Source organism: Dipodomys ordii, unplaced genomic scaffold, assembly GCF_000151885.1.
Source record: "Dipodomys ordii isolate 6190 unplaced genomic scaffold, Dord_2.0 Scaffold72, whole genome shotgun sequence".
NCBI classification, from domain to species: domain Eukaryota; kingdom Metazoa; phylum Chordata; class Mammalia; order Rodentia; family Heteromyidae; genus Dipodomys; species Dipodomys ordii.
In genome coordinates this window covers 5,653,509-5,673,210 of record NW_012267288.1, presented here as the reverse complement: position 1 = coordinate 5,673,210, position 19,702 = coordinate 5,653,509, and the positions used below count along the sequence as shown (strand labels likewise).

The 19,702-nt window shown below is 36.4% G+C and overlaps 1 protein-coding gene across 2 annotated transcripts in view; it reads right to left on the bottom strand.

Annotated features, from left to right (window-relative positions):
- Window positions 1–353: 353 nt before the first annotated feature.
- The window catches only part of Ispd (isoprenoid synthase domain containing), a 216,490-nt gene continuing 197,141 nt past the window's right edge, over window positions 354–19,702 (bottom strand). For both annotated transcript variants that reach the window (XM_013024008.1, XM_013024009.1), the window contains one exon: window positions 354–990. In XM_013024008.1, coding sequence (XP_012879462.1) covers window positions 886–990 — 105 coding nt within the window. In that variant the 3' untranslated portion in view covers window positions 354–885. The remainder of the gene's footprint in view (window positions 991–19,702) is intronic.

Here is a 19,702-nt window from a genome sequence, read left to right as displayed (position 1 = left end):
GCACTCAGACCTTCTTCAAACTAACTCAGAAAAAAGAGAGCCTCTACAAAATAATGTAAGTTAACAATAGGTTTATAAGCCAAAGAAAACAATTTTAAAATAATAGAGAAGAGAAGATGATCACAATCTCTTCTTGAAGAGCAGGAAGCAACTTTTGAAATTCTTTAGAATGGTGGGGGGCTGGGAAGGTGGCTCAGTGGTAGAGCGCTTGCCTTGCATGCATGAGGCTCTGGGTTCCACAGCACCACAAAAGCAGAAAAAAGCTGGAAAAGGCGCTATGAGCTGAAGAGCTGAGGGATAGCGCCCAGGCCCAGAGTTCAGGCCCATGACCAACCAAAAAAAAAAAAAAAAAGAAAGAAAGAAAGAAATTATTTCAAATGGTTCCATTTCATTAACCCTGTATTTTAAGTTGTAGAAAATTTCAAAATAAGACAACACAAAACTTCACCTGGTAAGAGCACAATCCTAGAAAGAAGAATAGCTCTGAATGGTATTATCCATTAGCTTCATTGTAGTGTGCATATTAATGAACATACAGTTAATACATGACATACTCTAAATGTTTGTTCTTTAAAGAAAGAGCTCACACTAATCATGATTTCAAATCTTTTGGCCTTTGTGAAAAGATGCTTTATATGAAGGCAGTTATTCTCCACTCATGTACTCTTTTCTGGTTGAAGCGATTTGTGTAATGATATACACAATTTCATAGATACAAGCACTGATCCATAATCCAAGCACCCTAACCTCCAAAGACAAGATAGAGAAAATAACTATAATTCTAGCATATACACCAAGAGAAGTGGAGGTGGGCAATCAAACACCACACAGGTGCTTAGATAAACACTTTCAGAAGCTTCATTGGTGATGTTCTGCCTATGTTCTTCATGCTACTAGTAGCTGACCAACAAGTGCAGAGCTTCTTTCTTTAATTAAGGAAGCAATAATGATGGCCCCTTGTCTTAAACTCTCCTGAAGCTTCTGTTCACCCTAAAAAAAAAGGAAAAAGCAGTCATTATGTCACAGAAAGAAAATGTAGCATACATTCAATTGGATAAGAAGACATTCAGTAAGATCAGCTACTTTTTGGACTTGGCATTTTGTTACTTCAGACCCTAGCCACCAGCATGTTCTCCATCCTTTAAATATGGGAGAAAAGAATCTGCAAGCTCATTTTTATTATAGACCAAATGAAAACATCTGCCAAAAGTATAAAGAAAGCACTGACACACCTTCAAATATTAACAGAGGGAAACAAGAAATTCTTTTCCCTATATCTGTTCTCTGGTTGACTTTGGCCATCCAGGGAATTATGAATATTTCCTTGATGGTGGGAACATTGTCTTCTCTTGTTTCTGAGTGTTCTCTAACATCCTTATGCACTGTTTGTGAGTAGTGGTGAAGGGGAAAACTTACTGTTTGTGAACAATCAAATTCATTAAGTGAGGTATGTTACCAGTTGCTAATATGTGGTTTCTGCCTATAAAATCATATTACCTACAAATTAGGTTTTTAGGCTTCTCAAAGGTGTGAAGAGAAAGTCGAAACAAAGCTACTTAATATTTTCAAGGTCTCTAAGATACGTCTCTATTTGAAGGGTGGCCAAACTTAATTATCATCCTCATCTCTAAACCCACTGTGTCTCCAGAACCCACTGCATCTACTTTCCTGTTGTTTACTGCATCCTTAGATATCAAGGTCTGGCATTACAGATGTTGCCATTCAAAGAGCCCTGGCAGCATGACAATTCTGTCCTCAGTTAATAGGATAGTATCGTGAACAGCCTCCCTCCAATCGTGTCTTTTCTTCTCATTACACAGTTCAAATACCCACCTTGAAATGTAGACTTAATTCTATTACTATTCTACCTAAAAATCCTCTAAAGGCTACCTTCAAACCTCAGGACAGTGTCTCACCCTGCCCTTTGGTAATAAAGAGTCTTTTATTTTCCCAGATTCATGACATAACTTTAAAACCAGTCCGTTCTGCAAGCCACATACAATGATCACCTACACAGGCTTTTCTCCCTTTTGAGCTTGTTTCCCTCTTCATCAGTGGATTCCTTTGCCAGAAAAGTTTCCCCACATTCTTCTTCTTACTCTAGTTCCTACTAGTGGCTCAACCCAGATGTCCATGATTCTCCAAAGCTACCTGGCTACTACCCCAGCCAGCTCAGTGTGGATGAGAAACTGTCTCCACAGCTGGGAATCCCTTCGGTCTACCAGATTTTAATAATCTTTTCTTTTTCTTTTCCCTCCCTCCGTCCTCCCTCTCTCCCCTTCTCTCTCTCTCTCTCTCTCTCTCTCTCTCTCTCTCTCTCTCTCTCTCTCTGTCTGTCTCTCTCTCTCTCTCGGCACAAATTCTGGGGCTTGAACTCATCTTGGGCACTGTCCTTGAGCTTTTTTGATCAAGGCTAATGCTCTACCACTTCCAACTCTGTGCTCATGAATTGGAGATAAAGAGTCTCACAGATTTTCCTGTAAGGGCTGGCTTCAAACAGCAATCCTCAGATCTCAGCTTCCTGATTAGTTAGAATTACAGGCATAAGCCACCAACACCCAGCCATTTTAATAATCTTTTCAACTGACTATCTCTTCTACTAGATGATGATTCTGGCACATAAGGAATTTTTCATTCAATCTCTGAATATGGACACTTAGCTCAATGCCAACCACATGTGGTACTCTAAATTATGAGGAAATCAAAGCAAAGAAGGCTCTATAATAGAGATATCATTCCCCTAATTCATCTGTTGACAATAACTGCTATTTGGTTATTGTGTTGACTCATATTTGCATATATAGCATAAAGGCTGGGAATAGGACAAAGAAAAAACATTCTCCTAGCTCACCCCCCCACCTTCCCACCTCTGCCTCCCTAGCAGCTTGAGTGCTGAGCACCATCTGTGAGCATGATGACAGGAAGCTTGCTGAGCCTGAGCTGCTCTTTTCCAGCCATTTTCCTGACTGGATTCTAAGTGGTGGAACATGGCAAGACTCACTCAAATGGTGACTGCATTGTTTGTTGCAAGTCAGTTTCACAGTATGGTCTTTCAAACATGTCCCTGCTTTCCAGAATATTACAAGGCCTAAGTTACGTATCAACAAATCATTCTAGTGGTTAGGCCTAAATATATATATATATATATATAATATAGCTATAGTTATATATACTTATGCAAAATATGTATGATCCATGTAATATCACTCACTCATAAACACAGAAATAAGGATTCTAAAACTGAACAAAATTCAAACTATTTGTATATATTTGCTACACTTGATGATCAATTAAGTACAGTGATGCATTGTTATCTCTCATTACATTGAGACAAAACACAGATGATAAAATTAAAGCCTCTTCTTTTAAAAATATACAGAAAAATCTTTTTAGCCCTTACAAACCAGGTTATGCTTGTCAAAATAAAGTAACCCAGTCACAAATGAAACTTAAGGAAGTGTTTGAAATCCCAGCATTAGAAAAAAACTCCTATTTTGTATCTTAGAATAAATCTTCAGAAATCATGTAGCAGCTCTGTAACTTACATATTTTAGTCAAAAATTTAAGTTTTTTTCTCAGATTACTTCTGCTCCTTTATAGTCTACATTTTGAAGGATTAGGATTCAGTGAGAAGACACTCTTTTTTCTATTTATTATTTTCTTCTTCTGCTTAAGTGAATTCAATCATTTTACTCCTAGAAAACATGGAAACTTAAAAACTGCTTAAAACCAAGAGTGGAAGGACATGCCTGAAATATCAACACTAAGGAGGCAGAGCGGAAAAGATTGACTGTTCAAGACCAGTGTGGGCTACATAGTGAAATCCTGTTGCTAATTAAATAGTTTGTTAATAAAAGTCAATTAATAAAAACCAATGAAAACTGACTAAACACAATGATAAGTAATGTATATATTTAGAAGATTAAATTATCTGCAAAGATCAGATTTGAACTCATCTCAAAATTCTGCGTGTCTTTATAACAATACAACACAATGAAAAGCAAGATGAAATATGTCTTGAACAAGTGTTTCTTTGATGATCAGCACTTACCTATATATTCAAACCCTATCTACACTAAGATATATCACTCTAGTTAGAAAAAAAATTTTAAAGCAAAAATGGTGGCTCAGAACATGCAGAAAGGTAACTTTTGTACACCGTTGTTGGGAATGAAAACTAGAACAATATGATGTTCCTCAAAATATATTAAAAAATATAAATTTCCATCAATTTGACTACTAGGTAATAGTCAAAGAAAATAAAATTCTCTCAGAAGATATCTCTACTTCACTGCAGCATTATTCACAATAACCATTATGGGAAATCAACCTAAAAGCTCATGAATGAATGCATGGATAAGGTGGCAGACATACAATGGAATACTACAAACCTACTAAAACTGGGAGCTAATTGGCTATTGGGGTGGGTATCATGGCATAGATAAAAACACAGTCCTCTGTGAATACCAAATATAGAAGTTTAATGTTAAATAAAGCAAATTAGGACAGTCAAAACAATGATATTTCATACTGAATGTACCCTGGATATGTCTCTGGCCTTCCTCAATAAAAACCTATAATCCTACTCTGTGAGGGAAACATCAGCCAAAAAAAAAACAATCTCAAGAAGGGAACTCTGTGAGAACATAGGTCCAGGAAGTCCCAAAACTATCAGAGTCAACGAAGAAGCAAAATGGTTAATCTGAAATATTTGAGCTGGAGAAAGGGAGGCTGGATTTGATCCACGAATGTTATGAACATGTATGGAAATATCACACTGAACCCCATCAACATGTAAAACTAACACATGTTAATAAACCTTTAAGGAATAATAAAAAACAAAAGCCTCCCAACAGCAACAAAGCCAGGGAAAGAAATAAATGATTACAAACAAGAAGACATGACAAATAAAAGTTATGTTGTATACTGTAATAAAAAAATGCATTAAGTAAAAGTAAAAAAAGCTAAAAATAGTATGGATTTGTTAATAATAATTTATTAGACCAGAGACCAATGACTCACACCTGTAATACTAGATGCTTGAGGGGCTAATGTGAGGGATCACAGTTTGAGAGCAGCCTCAGTAGAAGAGTTTAACTACGTGTCAAAAATAATCAGCAAAAAGTAGGATTGGTGGGATGGCTCAGGAAGTGGCATGCCAACTTAGCAAGTACAATCCCCTAACTTCAAATCACAGTACCATCATTCATATATATATTTCTATATATGCACATATGTACACAAACATATATATCACTGATATCTATATGATATATCTAGATAGACATATGTCAGTGTGGGCTCATTAATTATCATAAATGAAGCATATAGTTTTCTTAATCTCATTTTTAAAAAGTTTTTTTTCTTTATTTAAAAAGTATTTTTTGTATGATAATCACATACTTTGAGCACCTTGGACTCCTTCAATCCTTTGTGAGCTCCTAACTGTGTGTGTACTCAGGGAGAGACTGGAGGGAGTCTTGCATAGCATCCAGGCTAGAAAGGACAGCCAGTAGGGATTTCAAGCCCCCCGCTCTCTGCATGTGGAGAAAATTAGATTCAAGTCCAGATAGAAGAAAAATTCCAGTGAACACCCATGACTTTCAGTTGAGATCTCTAACCAGCTAAGACTACAGCCAGAAAAGAAAAGGCAAAACTAAACTGAACTAGACCTGCCCAAAAAGTTTCAACATATTTCACAAGATCAAATTTATCTCCTAGTGATACAACTGCTTGCCAGAACAAATTTTTGTATTCTTTAGAGGAAGCTAAAATAGTCTACAGCCTTGATAGCATTTTGTAACTGAATTGTGACAGACAATAAAATATTACCAAACAAGCAAAGAAGCAGAAGGCAAGACACAGAAAAATGTAACTCCTAATCAAGGGGGAAAAAAAAACTGAAACAGATCCAGAAATAATACATCTATTGAAATCAGCATGCAAGGGTTTTTAGATCACTATGGTTTACTGCGTTATAAAATAGAGGAAGAGATCAAACTGTTGGTGGAAATGTGTAATTCAAATATAAATAAATAACATTTTAGAATTGTAAAAGAGAATAGTTGAAATTAATTGGGATGGCTTATCATGAGAGAGGCTCACAAAAGATATTACTAATCCTAAAGATAGCTAAAAATAATATGCGAGCAGAGGCACAGTGAGAAAAAATTCTGCAGAAATTTTATCGGAATCATTTCAAATCCTCATAGTTATATTACCATTCCATTTTCCTATCTCTTCTTTATCTTTTGGAAGCCTCTTTCTACCACCACCTAGAAAACTGTTTGGAACATTTTGAAAACTACATTTTGGTTCTCAGAACAGTCCAGTCATCTGGGAATATTATTTTTCACTGAACAAAACTGAATTTTTCAAAAAGTCAACTCCACTCTTAAAGAAACAATACTGTATGATGCAGAAAATACATGTCAGCCTAGTCTAAGGGCATCCTTACTATCTCTGGACAAATGAAGAAGAGGGACTCAGCACAGTGACAGCAGAATGTGCCAGAATAATTGCTGAACATGATAGAACTGAAGAATGAGAGAACAGAAGGAAAACCACAGCATCCAGAATAGACAAGACAAACTTTTGGAATAGAATGACTGATTCTGACAATGACACATTAGAGTTATAACTTAGGCCATACAAAAGTTTTCCAAGAAAAGTGACCACCCAAATTCCCACATTAAAAATAAAGCAAGTTGGGTGTCAATGGCTTGTGCTTGTAATTCTAGCCACCCAGAAGGGTGAGATCTAAGGATCGAAGTTCAATGCCAGCCTAGGCAGGAAACTCTGTGAGACTCATTTCCAGTCAATCACCAAAAAGTTGGAAGTAAAGCTGCAGCTCAACTGAAATAGTGCTAACCATGTGCAAAATAAACTCAGGATGCTCTCCTTAGTTCAAGCCCCAGGACCAACAAACACACACACAGACAAAAGAAAAACACCCAAATTAAAAGAGCTTATTTACACTCTGAAACCTTACCCACCAGAATCAGGATTACACATGCCTCCTCAACTTCCTGGTCATAAGGAGCAAAACTGTAAATGCTACACCAGAGTTCACATATTCTCTCACAAAAAATGTAAAGCCTATACTTGTTGAATCTAAGAAAAAGAGGTTACTTAATGTTAGAAGAACCTATGATATGTGTATAAGTGATGTGTATGTGAATTTTCCTCAAATCTAAATTATTGCTATAGCTATCATTACTTCTTTTATTACCCTGTCAACTGTATAACAATGACAGTTTATAGTTTAAAAACTTTAAGCTCTGTCCTCTCATAAAAGAATAAAAGTTCAACATACAGTTGAAAATATAGCACTCATTCATTTTGTTTAAAACAACTATATTGTAGCAAAAATTAAAACATGCTGAAAAGAGAAAAAGTGTAGTCTGTGATACTCAGTTTCCTGAAAATATGAGGTAAAGAATATCAACTGTTGCCGGGTGCCGGTGGCTCACGCCTGTAATCCTAGCTACTTCAGGAGGCTGAGATCTGAGGATTGAAGTTCAAAGCCAGCCCAGGCAGGAAAGTTCCTGAGACTCTTATCTCCAAAAACCACTAGAAAACCAGAAGTGCGGTATAGTGCTAGCCTTGAGCTGAAGAGCATAAGGGCAGTGCCCAAGCCCAGAGTTCAAGCCCCACAACCGACAAAAAAAAAAAAAAAAGAATATCAACTGTTAATAAGAGTTATTTAAGGATTATGGAGTTACAGCGAATTTCATTTCTGCTTTATGATTTACTATCTATAAATTTTTCCATAATGAGCGTATTTTATTTCTTGTAAGAACCCAAATAATTTCATATTCAGTTTAAAGGTTGTTTAAATATAGAGACTTAAAGTGAATTTAAAATCATGTCAAATCAATATTATGGGAAAAATTTCAAATTTTAGAGAATACTTACTTCTCTCCATAAATATCTTCAAAATCTGTACAAAGACTTTTTGCATGAAAATTCTAATCTTCACCAATAGCTTCCCTCCAAAGAACCATATTAATAAGCCACAAAGATTTACCTTTATGTTGACCAAGTTGTTAAGAAAAATATTATGAAAGTCAGACTAAGAGTAACAAAATTTGTCCTTAATATTACTTAACTTATAACAATTTTTCATTGATAACTTCAAGAATTTGTCAACAGTTGGGTTTTAAGAATATTAGGTAAAATATAAAAAGCATTAGTAGAAAGTTACTTAAATGTTTTCACCCACAAACGAAATTACTTAGGATTAAAATTCATCGCAAGTTTTACTTACAGATGTTTTCCTAGTTAAGTCTATGCAATTTATAATTTCAAGAGTAGTTTGAAATAGTACTGTGGTTGGACACATGATACACAGATAAAAGTTGTAATCATCGCTCCCTTTTTAAGAGATAGGATAATTGATTCTAAGTAAAATTGCTGATTCTAGTAAAATCATTGTCAGTGGAATTCTGTACAGTACTTTGGTATATATATATATATATGTGTGGTTTTTGTTGTTGTTGTTGTCTTTAGTATGTAAGTTATGAAGGAGAAATTCTTCCAGGACTTCTAAGTATTTGGCACGCTTTGTGGGAAACAGAAGTTTGTGTTTGTGCATTTGTGTGTGTGCATCTGTGCATGTGCACGCATGTGCACATACATCAGTACTGGGGCTTGAACTCAGGATGTAGGTTATGTCCCTTATCTTTTTTCACTCAAAGCTAGCACTCTACCAGTTGAGCCACAGCTCTGTTTGGGGCTTTTTTTAGTAGTGAATTACAGATAAAGAATCTTTTCCAGCCTGGGCTGGATTTGAACCACAATGTGCAGATCTAAGACTTCTGAATAGCCAGGTTGCAGATGTGAGTCACTGTCAATTGACTAAGAAAATTCTTTATTGATACACAAGTCTGGGAGTGGCAGCAGCACCGTCATAAGTTGTAGCAGCTCTTCTTTTCCTTCCTCTCGAGCTTCGCCTTAACAAAAGCTGAGTTCCCACAAGCAAATCACTCTCTGGCCCCTACAAGTACCCCAGTGTGGGCTGCCTGTGATGTCTAGGCCTCTCCAAGCCCTTCGTTACTAACTTACTGCCTCTTCCCACTGTTACAAAAAGCCAGCTTTGAACATGGAAGCCTTTTTGAGAAGTAAACTTTTTGTAATATTGAGTCTTTTTAAAGATTGAATTGAATTTCATTTCATCTCATCACTCTACTACACAGATTTCAGTACTTGAAGTGTAGTTACATTTATGTTAGGCTGTTGGAATCAAATTTTTGTAGGCTTTGCAGAAGTCTGTCTCAAAGAATAACAGGAAAAGCTGTGATGTCATTGTTCTCTACATCTTTATAGACAACCTGAAAGGAAATTTTTAAAGATATTCATCCTCCATACACAACACTCCTAAAGAACACAGTGTATTTTTGTCAAAGGAGAACTATAAAGTTAAAATGTGTGCATTTATATTTAGGTTTCAGATGTCTCAGAAGATTACACAATCTTTCTGGAACTGTAAACATTGCGCTGTCTGAGCAAATTCCATACCTAACACCCAGTTCAATTTCCATGAGCTACAAAACTGTTCTGAAATTCAGATTGCATGTAGTCAGTCAGTAATATCACATTTTCATCTTTGTTCAGTAAACTCAAGTGAAGATAATTCTCTAAATGTTACGAAATTTCAAAACATAACTTATAACTATATTTATACATAAGCTCATGTATCTTTAACCATACCATGTACAACATACAAAAATCACAAGTGGCAGACTTTATAAACTTTTATCCACCTTCTCATATTGGTATGATTACTAATATCATCACTAATAGCAAATCAATATGATTTGAAGCTAATTCTCTTTTTTAAAAAAAATTAGTGGTGATATACTGTCCTCTAGTGGAAAGGGACAAAAATATTCAGTTTATAAAAGTCCAAAATCTAAAGAACAAAGCAGTCAGCCATTGGGATTTGCAAAAACAAAATAGCCTCCTCCAAATGAAAACACTTCCCCCTTGCTCCTTTGAAATAACTGTCTTCTAAATTTTTAGATTAAAAAAATACTAACATTCCTGCACTAGTAACTCCTGCCTCTAATTTTCTTTAATCAGGAAGCTGAGACCTGGAGGATCAACAATCAAAGCCAGCTAGGGCAGAAAAGTCACTAAAACACCATTTTCAGTTAACAAGCAAAATGATGGATGATGGTATGAGTCAATAGATAGAGCTCTAGCTATGACAAGAAAACCTAGCAAACATGGGACCCCAGAGTTCAAATTCAGGTATTGTAAAATATTAGTGAAATATACTTTTGTTTACAGATTAATACTCATATGTGAATTTTTTTGGCCTAACAAGGGACCTTATAATAGTGTTCAATAAATATTTGTGGAATAAAATAACTAAGGAATAAACAATACCACACACACACACACACACACACTCCCTTATGGATACTTTGCTGAATAGGAACACAGAGCAGAGATAAAGAGCCAGATTACAGTGGCATAAAATGTGGGTAGACAAAAGCACCAAGATGTATGATCCTTGAAATAAGCAGTTATTGTATAACTTGCCACACTATCGAATTTATAATATCAATTCCACTTTAATAAATCAAAAAAGTGGTCTTGTTTGTCATGTCCTTTGTAAGTATCATGACTATTTTCCTCCTACTCCACACAGCCAAATGCCACCATGTTCTTCTAGATTCCTACAATGAGATGCTTAACCGGTCATACTGCACCATCCTATACCAGCTTTCCTTCAGCATTCCCTAACTGGCCAGTTTTAGCAGTAGCGCCTCCACAGAGTAGCCATTTTCACTATCTCGAACCCCATTGTTCAATAGTACATTTTATAGCTGTCATCGATAACCAAGCTAATCCAGCCTTCTATTGAAAATCTCACAGAACTGCAGTCCCCATTACCTTGGCCCAGTGAAAAGGCTTCTCAACAGTCATTTTCCTTTTTTTTTTGTAATTGTGAAAAACTCTACAGCAGGGTTACAATTACATGGGCAAGATAGTACATTTCTTATCAAGCATTGTAGACTCCTCCTTTGTTTACCTTTCCCATCCCTTCCCAGCCTCCCCCCCCCTCACCAATCTTCCCCCCCCCACCAAAGTTGTAAAGTTCGTTTTCGACATGACAACTTGTACTTCTTATTGTTGCAACGGGTCCACCTGTATCCTTATTTAAACGACTTGTTTTTCCCCTTCCCCTCCACAAATTATAGCGACATCAAGTACAGTGAAAGCAGGGGTTATACTGTGGGGTAGGAACATACAAAGCAACAAAGAAATAATCTTATAATTGCGTTAGAAACAAATGCATGAAAGAAAAAAAACATTTAAAATACATATCTTAGGGTTCATTTTCCTAACATCACCTTATCTGACCTTTTCTGCTTGATTCAGACATATACTAGATATTGCAAATAAGGGAAACCATGGGACCTACGTTTCTTTGGGCCTGGCTTACTTCACTTCATATAATTTTTCATTTTCCTTATGGACATCAATTCTCAAAGTCCCAGCTGTGCCGGCCTTTTTTGACTCCACCTATTTTACTGGGAGAGAGAAGCTGCGTGGATGTGGGCAGCGGGAGAGGCACCGCACGGAAGGGAAGGGGTCACGCTTGCCAGACTGGACCGGCCTAAAGGCACTTCCCAACAAACATCCAGAACGCGGATTTCCTCTTCTCCAGGGTTCGATTCTTCGTGTTCACTCTCCACTGGGGATTCTGGAGACCAACGATAGGATCCTTCAGTCTTCTTTTCCGATTCCTCTGGGAGACTGGACGGCAGTGCTGCTCCCCTGCCCTGGTCCCTCTTTCCCTCTTACTCTTTCTTCAAGCATTTTCTCATCTCCCGCCCAATATCGTTGCAATGACCAAAAAGGTTCAGCATGTGGTGATTTTGGTGACACTCCTTAAGTTAAGCAAGATGTTGCATTCTGAGGTGTGCAAGTGTGGAGATGAGTCAGGATGCATCCTTCTGAGCCGGGTGCTGCGAGCCCCCTCTTCCCTCTCCCCTGTACCCCCACCCACCCACCTTGGACCCAAGGAACGCAATAGCCCTAGGCCGCGACCCCACTGGGCCCTGTAATGGCTTTTTCTGAAGTCATCTATTCAGCTGTGAGACAGCAATTTTTGTTACAGTGTTTTCCTCCAAATTTGTTGCTAGTATCTTTAAGTGGGTCTTATTTTCTCAGATAAATTATAGGACACTAACAGAGAGCTCTCCTAAACTGTACTCTAACCTCAAGCAACAACAACAACAAATGTTCAGGAGCCAGTGGTTCACACCTGTGGTCCTAGCTACTCAGGTGACTGAGATCTAAGGACTGTGGTTTAAAGCTAACCTGGGCAGGAAAAGTCCATGAGACTCACCAATTAACCAGCAAAAAAGCCAAAATATGGAGCTCTAGCTTAAGAGGTAGAGTGTTAGACTTGAGCAAATTCACTGTCCAGGCCCTGAGTTCAAACCAAGTACCGGCATGCGTGCACTCACACAGAAGTCCATAGTATATATTAAATTAGTGTTTACTAACTCGATTGATTATTTAATTTTATAAAGTTCTGGCTTGATAGATGACCATTAAGACACCTTGGATATATCAAAAATTTTAGTTAAGTGATAATCATGCAATAGAAATGATTGTCTAAAAATAAGAAAAAAAAGTATTTGGAAACCAAAATGAGTGTGAAAAAATGACTTCCTCCCTTATGAAACCTATACGTAAGAAGTAAGCATGAGGAATTATTCAATTCAGGGGAATGAGGCAGATCATGAAACAGAAATTTTCTTGTGCTGCATAGCTAGATGGCTGAGGGCTATGTTTCCAGATCATATGATAAATGACAGAAGAGGAAAAATTTACTCAAAGCCTTTCGTAAATTGATGTTGGTGGAATACATATGGAGAAAGTCACTGGAAAGATGTAGAAGAAAATGCCCTGAGTTGAATTAAGATCAGGGTCTGCAGATAGATATTTACTGGCTTACATAATTAATAAAAGATTATAAAAAAGAAATGTACTCATTATCTTGCCCCTGTAATTGTAACCCCTCTGTACAGTATGTTCACAATAAAAAATAAAAATTAAAAAAAGAAATCATATTCAAATGATTCCTTCACATTTACAGATGAAAGTTCAACTGCTTCCCGTCGATATGGAATATTTTCAAAAGATAAAATGGGTGAGGTGAGCCGGGAGCTGGTGGCTCACATCTGTAATCCTAGCTACTCAAGAGGTTGAGATCTGAGGATCACGGTTCAAAGCCAGCCCAGGCAGGAAAGTCCATGAAACTCTTATCTCCAAAAAACCACTAGAAAACCAGAAGTGGCGCTGTGGTTCAAGTGGTAAAGCTTTCCCCTTGAGCTGAAGAGCTGAGGGACAGTGCCCAGGCCCAGAGTTCAGGCCCCACAACCAACAACAACAAAAAAAAAAAAAAGAAGAAAGAAAAGAAAAAAAGAAAAAAAGAAAAAAAATGGTTGAGGTGAAACGTCTCTAGAATGCTAAGTTCCAGGAAAACAATAGAATTGGAAGACTACATTATTAAGAATCCTGGCTAACTTTCAGTTCAACAAAAAAGACATTGTGGTATATGAAGGGACTTTGAAGGTACCCAACTAGTGGAGTCTTTCTTAAAGAATAACAAGAAGAGCAATATAAAAATATAAATAAAAACACACTATTCAATGATAAAATATATAGCCAATGATGACAATAAGGGTGCTGGGCAGAAAAGGAAGTCTTTTAGTCACTCAGTGCTCAGGATATGAAGATGTGAATAAATAGACATGTTTCCTCACTAGTAAACTAGGGAGTCAGGTAAGGCAAATAGATAAGACAAAAAGACATTCACACATACAAACTATGATAGGCCAATTAGGGAGTAACAGAATTTTCAGACACAATTTTTAAACAATAAAATATTCTTAAATGAATAGAAAGTCACAAAAACAAGCAGCAAGTCTCATGTATACATAGAAAACATATATATTAAAACCATTGTTGCCTTTAAGCAAACAACTTAAAGAATAAGCAATATATTAGATATAGCCAGAGAGAGAATTATTGAAACTAAATGCAGAGTTGTGGAAATTGCTCAAAATGTACTGTCAGAGAAGATAAAGATAAAAGAATTTTGTAGTATCTATTTAATCAGAACTCTAGAAAAGTAAAGGTGAGGAAAAACAAAGATTTTTTAAACATTATATTTCAGTAGTGACATTTTGAGTGAAAACTTTCTATAAGTTATGAATATATGAATTCATTTATTAGGAAAAAACAGTGAGGGATAGGATATAGCTCAGTGGCAAAGCACTTGCCTAGCTAGTGAAACAGCCTGAGTTCAATCCCCAGTACCAAGAAAGATAAGACACACACACACACACACACACACACGCACACACACACACACACACACACACACACAAAGACAATGAATTCCTAGGTGGGTAAAAAAGAGAATAAACAACTAAACAAATCGTGGGGAAAGCACAATTTGTAAAAATGGAGCACTAAACATAAAGAGAATCTTAAAGTACCTAAAACAAGCAAGCCAAGAGAAAACCAGTAATTAGATTTACAGTTATCTTTTTTCAATGAAACAATGGTAGCAAAAAGTGCAAATTTTCTCCAAGTGCTAAAACAAAAGGTACAAACTAAGCTTCCGCTGCCCATAGACCAAACTAGAAAGTTTTCACCTCACAACACTACGATACAAGAATGAAAATATAAGCTCCCATAAATGAGCAAAATATCAAAGTTCAGCCCTAAAAATTCTGACACTAAAGAATGTAGAAGGAAAATAATCTCAGCATACATGTATCAAAGGCAGGAATAAAAGGACAGTATAGAAATACCTTTTAAATAAGTACATAAATCTAAAAAGGCATTTTCTAAAAACAGCAAATACAATAGCTAAATATTTAAGATAATTTAAAAATCAAAATACAAAATAAGAACTTAAGCATAAAAGATGAGAAGTGGTCAAACTTAAAAATGATCTACAATTAATTAAAGTGTTGGTGGTTAAAATACCTACTTTACTTTGCATATAATAGGATGCATTTACATAGATAGATGTAAATGATTATATTTGCATATCTGTACAAAAGTGTTTATAATTAAAGTTTCAAAATATCTGAGAATAAGATGTAAACTTTCTAAATCAGCAGAGAATAAAACAAAAGCAGCAACAAAGTAAAAATGACTACCAACAATAACAACACAGTTGGCTGGCACTTATAGGAATTTCTAGGTGGCAGCTTTCTTAACAGTTTCTCCAAAAATAATGAACAGATCAAATAAACACACACACACACACACACACACACACACACACACACATTTTCTGGATAATTTAAAGACAGAAATCCCAAAGATCAAAGAGAAAAACCAACAAGTTTAAGATGCTCTCATGATTCTGTCCTGTCATGACCTTTTGCAACTGAGGGCAAGTTGGGGGAAAAAAAAACAACAAAACATGCATAGAAGGAAAAAAAAAAGGAGCTAGTAATGGGTACAAAGTGGATCTACACCCAGCCACAGAAAGAATAAGCCTGGTTTAAGCATAAAAATGCTAAAAAGTGTGAGGTTATAATCAATATTACTGTAGGAAGGGACTTAAAATTATGCTTGATATGTTGGCTTTTCTTAACAGAGAACATACGAGGAAAGAAAACTCAATCTTGGGAAATTGAGGAAGGAGAAAAGAAATTGAATAGGGGAAAAGAAATAAGAGAGAAAGCACCAGTGAAATATAAGGGGGAACCAAGCATTAGAGGATAACTTCCCTCTACCCAAAGGCCATCTAATGAAGCTGGATTTTGCTGCACTGACTGCAGAGGGCAGTATTGATTCAGGTATTATATAAAAAAGGAAACAGCAACGAATACAAGAGACCTTGAATATAATACACCAAATAAATAAGATTCAGCAACCTTATTTAATGAACTACCCTCCTTCCCAAATAAACAAAGCAAAAGACTAAGAGATAATGCTCTAAATCCAACAGCATTTTTTCTAGTTCTGATATTCAGAACTGAGCTACTTTCACACACACTACAATCAATCAGTCAATAAATAAATAAATACAATGAGATCAACCAGGATTTGGGAGTTACCCAAAACAGATTACTAGAAATATCTACTGTATTATGTATAAGTAACTAAAAGGATATAGCAAAGAAAAGAGTCTAACTTGGAAATTGCATTTTGATTCTATTCACTATGAGGTGAAACAAGTATTTATTTTAATTAACATTTTTGTTTTCCCCAAGGCACAGCTTAACAATCCTGAAATGATATGGCTGTGCATTCTCTATAAAACAAATAAGAAAATATAGTTACAGAGCAGTGTTACATGTAAGGAAAGAAGGAGACTAAAAAGATTCCACGATGTATTGAAATAGAGATGTCAGGATGAACTCACTTTTTGCTTTCGACAAATTATACATTACATACAAATACACATATAGAGATAAGTGTGTTTATATGTCTAAGAATAAATAATTTATTCCTATCCACTAGAAGAGTGGATAGCAAGAGCAAGAGCAAGAGCAGAAATCACCCTTAGTGCCCAGTTCTTAGTTTCTAAAGACCATTTCCTAATAAAAGAACTTTGGATTTCTTGGAGAAGTGTTTGGTTACAAGGGTGAATAAAGAAACTATTAAGATGAGTCTGAAATATGTTTAGTTGTCAGAATGTGAGGAAGGGGCAAAACCTGACAAGACCACTATTAAAGACATCAGAAGAAAACAAGAAGAGGCTTGTATTAGTCATGTCTGGGTTGGTTTGAACAACAACAAAAAGAAGCTATGAAGCCAAAATCTACACAATAAAACCAGTATTCATAAGTCCATTGAGATGACTAGGAAGACAGAAAGGAAGGGAAAAGAGTTAGGGAAGGGAAACTAGGTTAACTGATTACATAGAAGAAAGATCTTCCTTAGGATAGACTTCTTCTAATATATTGGGAAGAATAGAAACAAACATGGTTATTGGACAAGCAACAGCAGATACTAGTCTCCATCAAGGATTGTCAATGTCTGAGCAAAAGTATGATCAAAATAACCGTCTTTAAATAGAAGGTCCTGCTGGGCTCACACAGCCTCTCATGAGGCTGAGATCTGAGGATCGCAGTTCAAAGCCAGCCCCGGCCAGAAAGTCCATGAGACTCTTCTCTCCAATTAACCACCAGAAAACTGGAAGTGGCGCTGTGTCTCAAAGTGCTACAACATTAACATTGAGCTGGAGCGCTCAGGGACAGCTCCCAGGCCCAGAGTTCAAGACCTCCAATGGACTAAATAAATAAAAATCTCCTATAAAAATATTCCCTTTAAAAGGAAATAAATTTTCAGAAGACCTGGCAGACACCACTTGATGATAATCAAGTTAAAATTATCAACACTAAAATCAAAATAATAAGGCTGGCAAACATCATGTTATCCCAGCATGATGTATAAGAAGAATAAAATATCAGGCCTCTATTATCCTTTTAGTTTCATCAGGAGAAAACAATAGAGAAACATAAAGGGAGACATTACAAAAAAATAATTAAGTTATAGTTATCAAAAGTACAAAAATCATCAAAAACCCAAGGATTCACACCAAGTAAAAGGAGACTAAGAACACCCAATAACAAAATGTAACATGGGTTCCAGAATTGTAGCTTGATTCCGAAAATGGATATAAATGAGATGAGCCACAAAAATGCAGATTTGAAGGACAGATAAGTAGAAATGTATAGATGTTGACTTTCTGACTAGATAGTGCACTTGAAGTAAGGAGACTGGGTCTAAGCAATATGCCTTACAACAATATGCCTTATTCTTACAGCCATCTTGGTGCCCTGCTGGGTGGATAAGACTTTCCACAAAACTCTGAAAAACTCTAGAGTTGATAAAAGACATTCTTTGGATTACAAATATATCCAGAGTTGTTAAACTCTAGGAAAGTCTTACTTCCCTTAGATCATTGGTCCCCGAGTTCCACTGATTGTTTCCTTTGCTTTGCTTATATTTAATACCTGTATTAGTTTGCTCATCTGCTTTATTTTGCTTATACTTAACACCTTTATTAGGTTTAAGTGTCCTCATCTGGTTTTCTTTGCTTATGTACAACACTTTTGTTAGGATAAATTCCTCACACCTTATGTGGTTTTGGCCTATATCAGCTTTGTGCCAGCTGCATTCCCAGCTGCTGGTCTTTGAGACAAGAGTCCACCAGCAGTCTATCCAATAAAGACTCCCAATTTGGCCTCTTAAGTGGTTGTTTCTCTGTTTCTCACAATTGAGCTCCCTTATAACACACTGATATAAAATATCTACTCCATATTATGGGTCAAGGGCATATAAAAATTCTTTACATTTTTCTGAAAAAAAATGATTTCAAGATGAAATTTGTCTTATGATTCCTTATACTATACTATTAGTTGCATGGGGGGCGCTTATGGTGACATTTCCATAAATGCATGCTATATACCTTGATCAAATTCACCACCTCCGTCACTTCCCTGTTTCACCTCCTGCTTTTTTGACATAGCTTATATCACAAGATGGAAAAACTTTTAAATCGTAGAAATTTATTTATTTATTTATTTATTTATTTATTTATGTCAGCTTGGGGCCATGGGGCTTAAACTCTGGGCCTGAGCACTGTCCCTGAGCTCTTCAGGGTAGAGCTATACCACTTGAGCCACAGTGCAACTTCCAGCTTTTTCTGTTTATGTGGTGGAATCAAACCCAGGAATCGAACCCAGGGCCTCATGCATGTGAATTAAGCACTCTACCACTGAGCCACCTTCCCAGTCCAGAAATTTACTTTTTTAAACCCTTTCACTTAAACAGTTAAAAACATATATGAGGGGCTGGGAATATCGCTCAGTGGTAGATTGCTTGCCTAGCATGCATAAAGCCCTGGGCTCGATTCCTCAGTACCACATAAGCAGAAAAAGCTGGAAGTGGCACTGAAGCTCAAGTGGTAGAGTGTTAACCTTGAGCAAAAGAAGCTCAGGGACTGAGTTCAAGCCCCAGGACTGACAAAAAACAAACAAAACAATAACAACCAAAAAAAAACATATATGAGAGTAATAGGGCAGATAGAAAACAAACAACCAGATGAACAAAACAAATATAAATACTTTTATAATTTCAATAAATGTAAATAGACATAGCTCATGGTAGAAAGGCAGATATTGTCTCTATTTGATCACACCTAAAACACAGGGTTTCAAAGGGCTGAAACTTCAAGGACTGAAAGACATACACAGCAAACACTACCAGAAAGAAGTCGAATCCTCTGTCTTCACTACAAAACACTGGACTTTACAGCAACAAGCAGTGTCTTAAATGGAGGAACAGTGCAAAAAACTGTAAATAGTTTAATTCAGCATAAATATGTTTGGGATGTGGAAAATAACAATATCAGATTTGGATATCTGGATGGAAGACTTCCACAAAAATATATCAATTAGGTAGTTGTGTATGTGAACTTGAAACATGAAAGAATTACCGTACTTGCGTATAAATAAGGATACAGGTGGACCCATTGCAACAATGAGAAGTACAAGTTGTCATGTCGAAAACGAACTTTACAACTTTGGTGGGGGGGAGGATTGGGAGAGGGGGCAGGGGGAGGCTGGGAAGGGATGTGAAGGGTAAACAAAGGAGGAGGCTGCAATGCTTGATAAGAAATGTACTCATTATCTTGCCCATG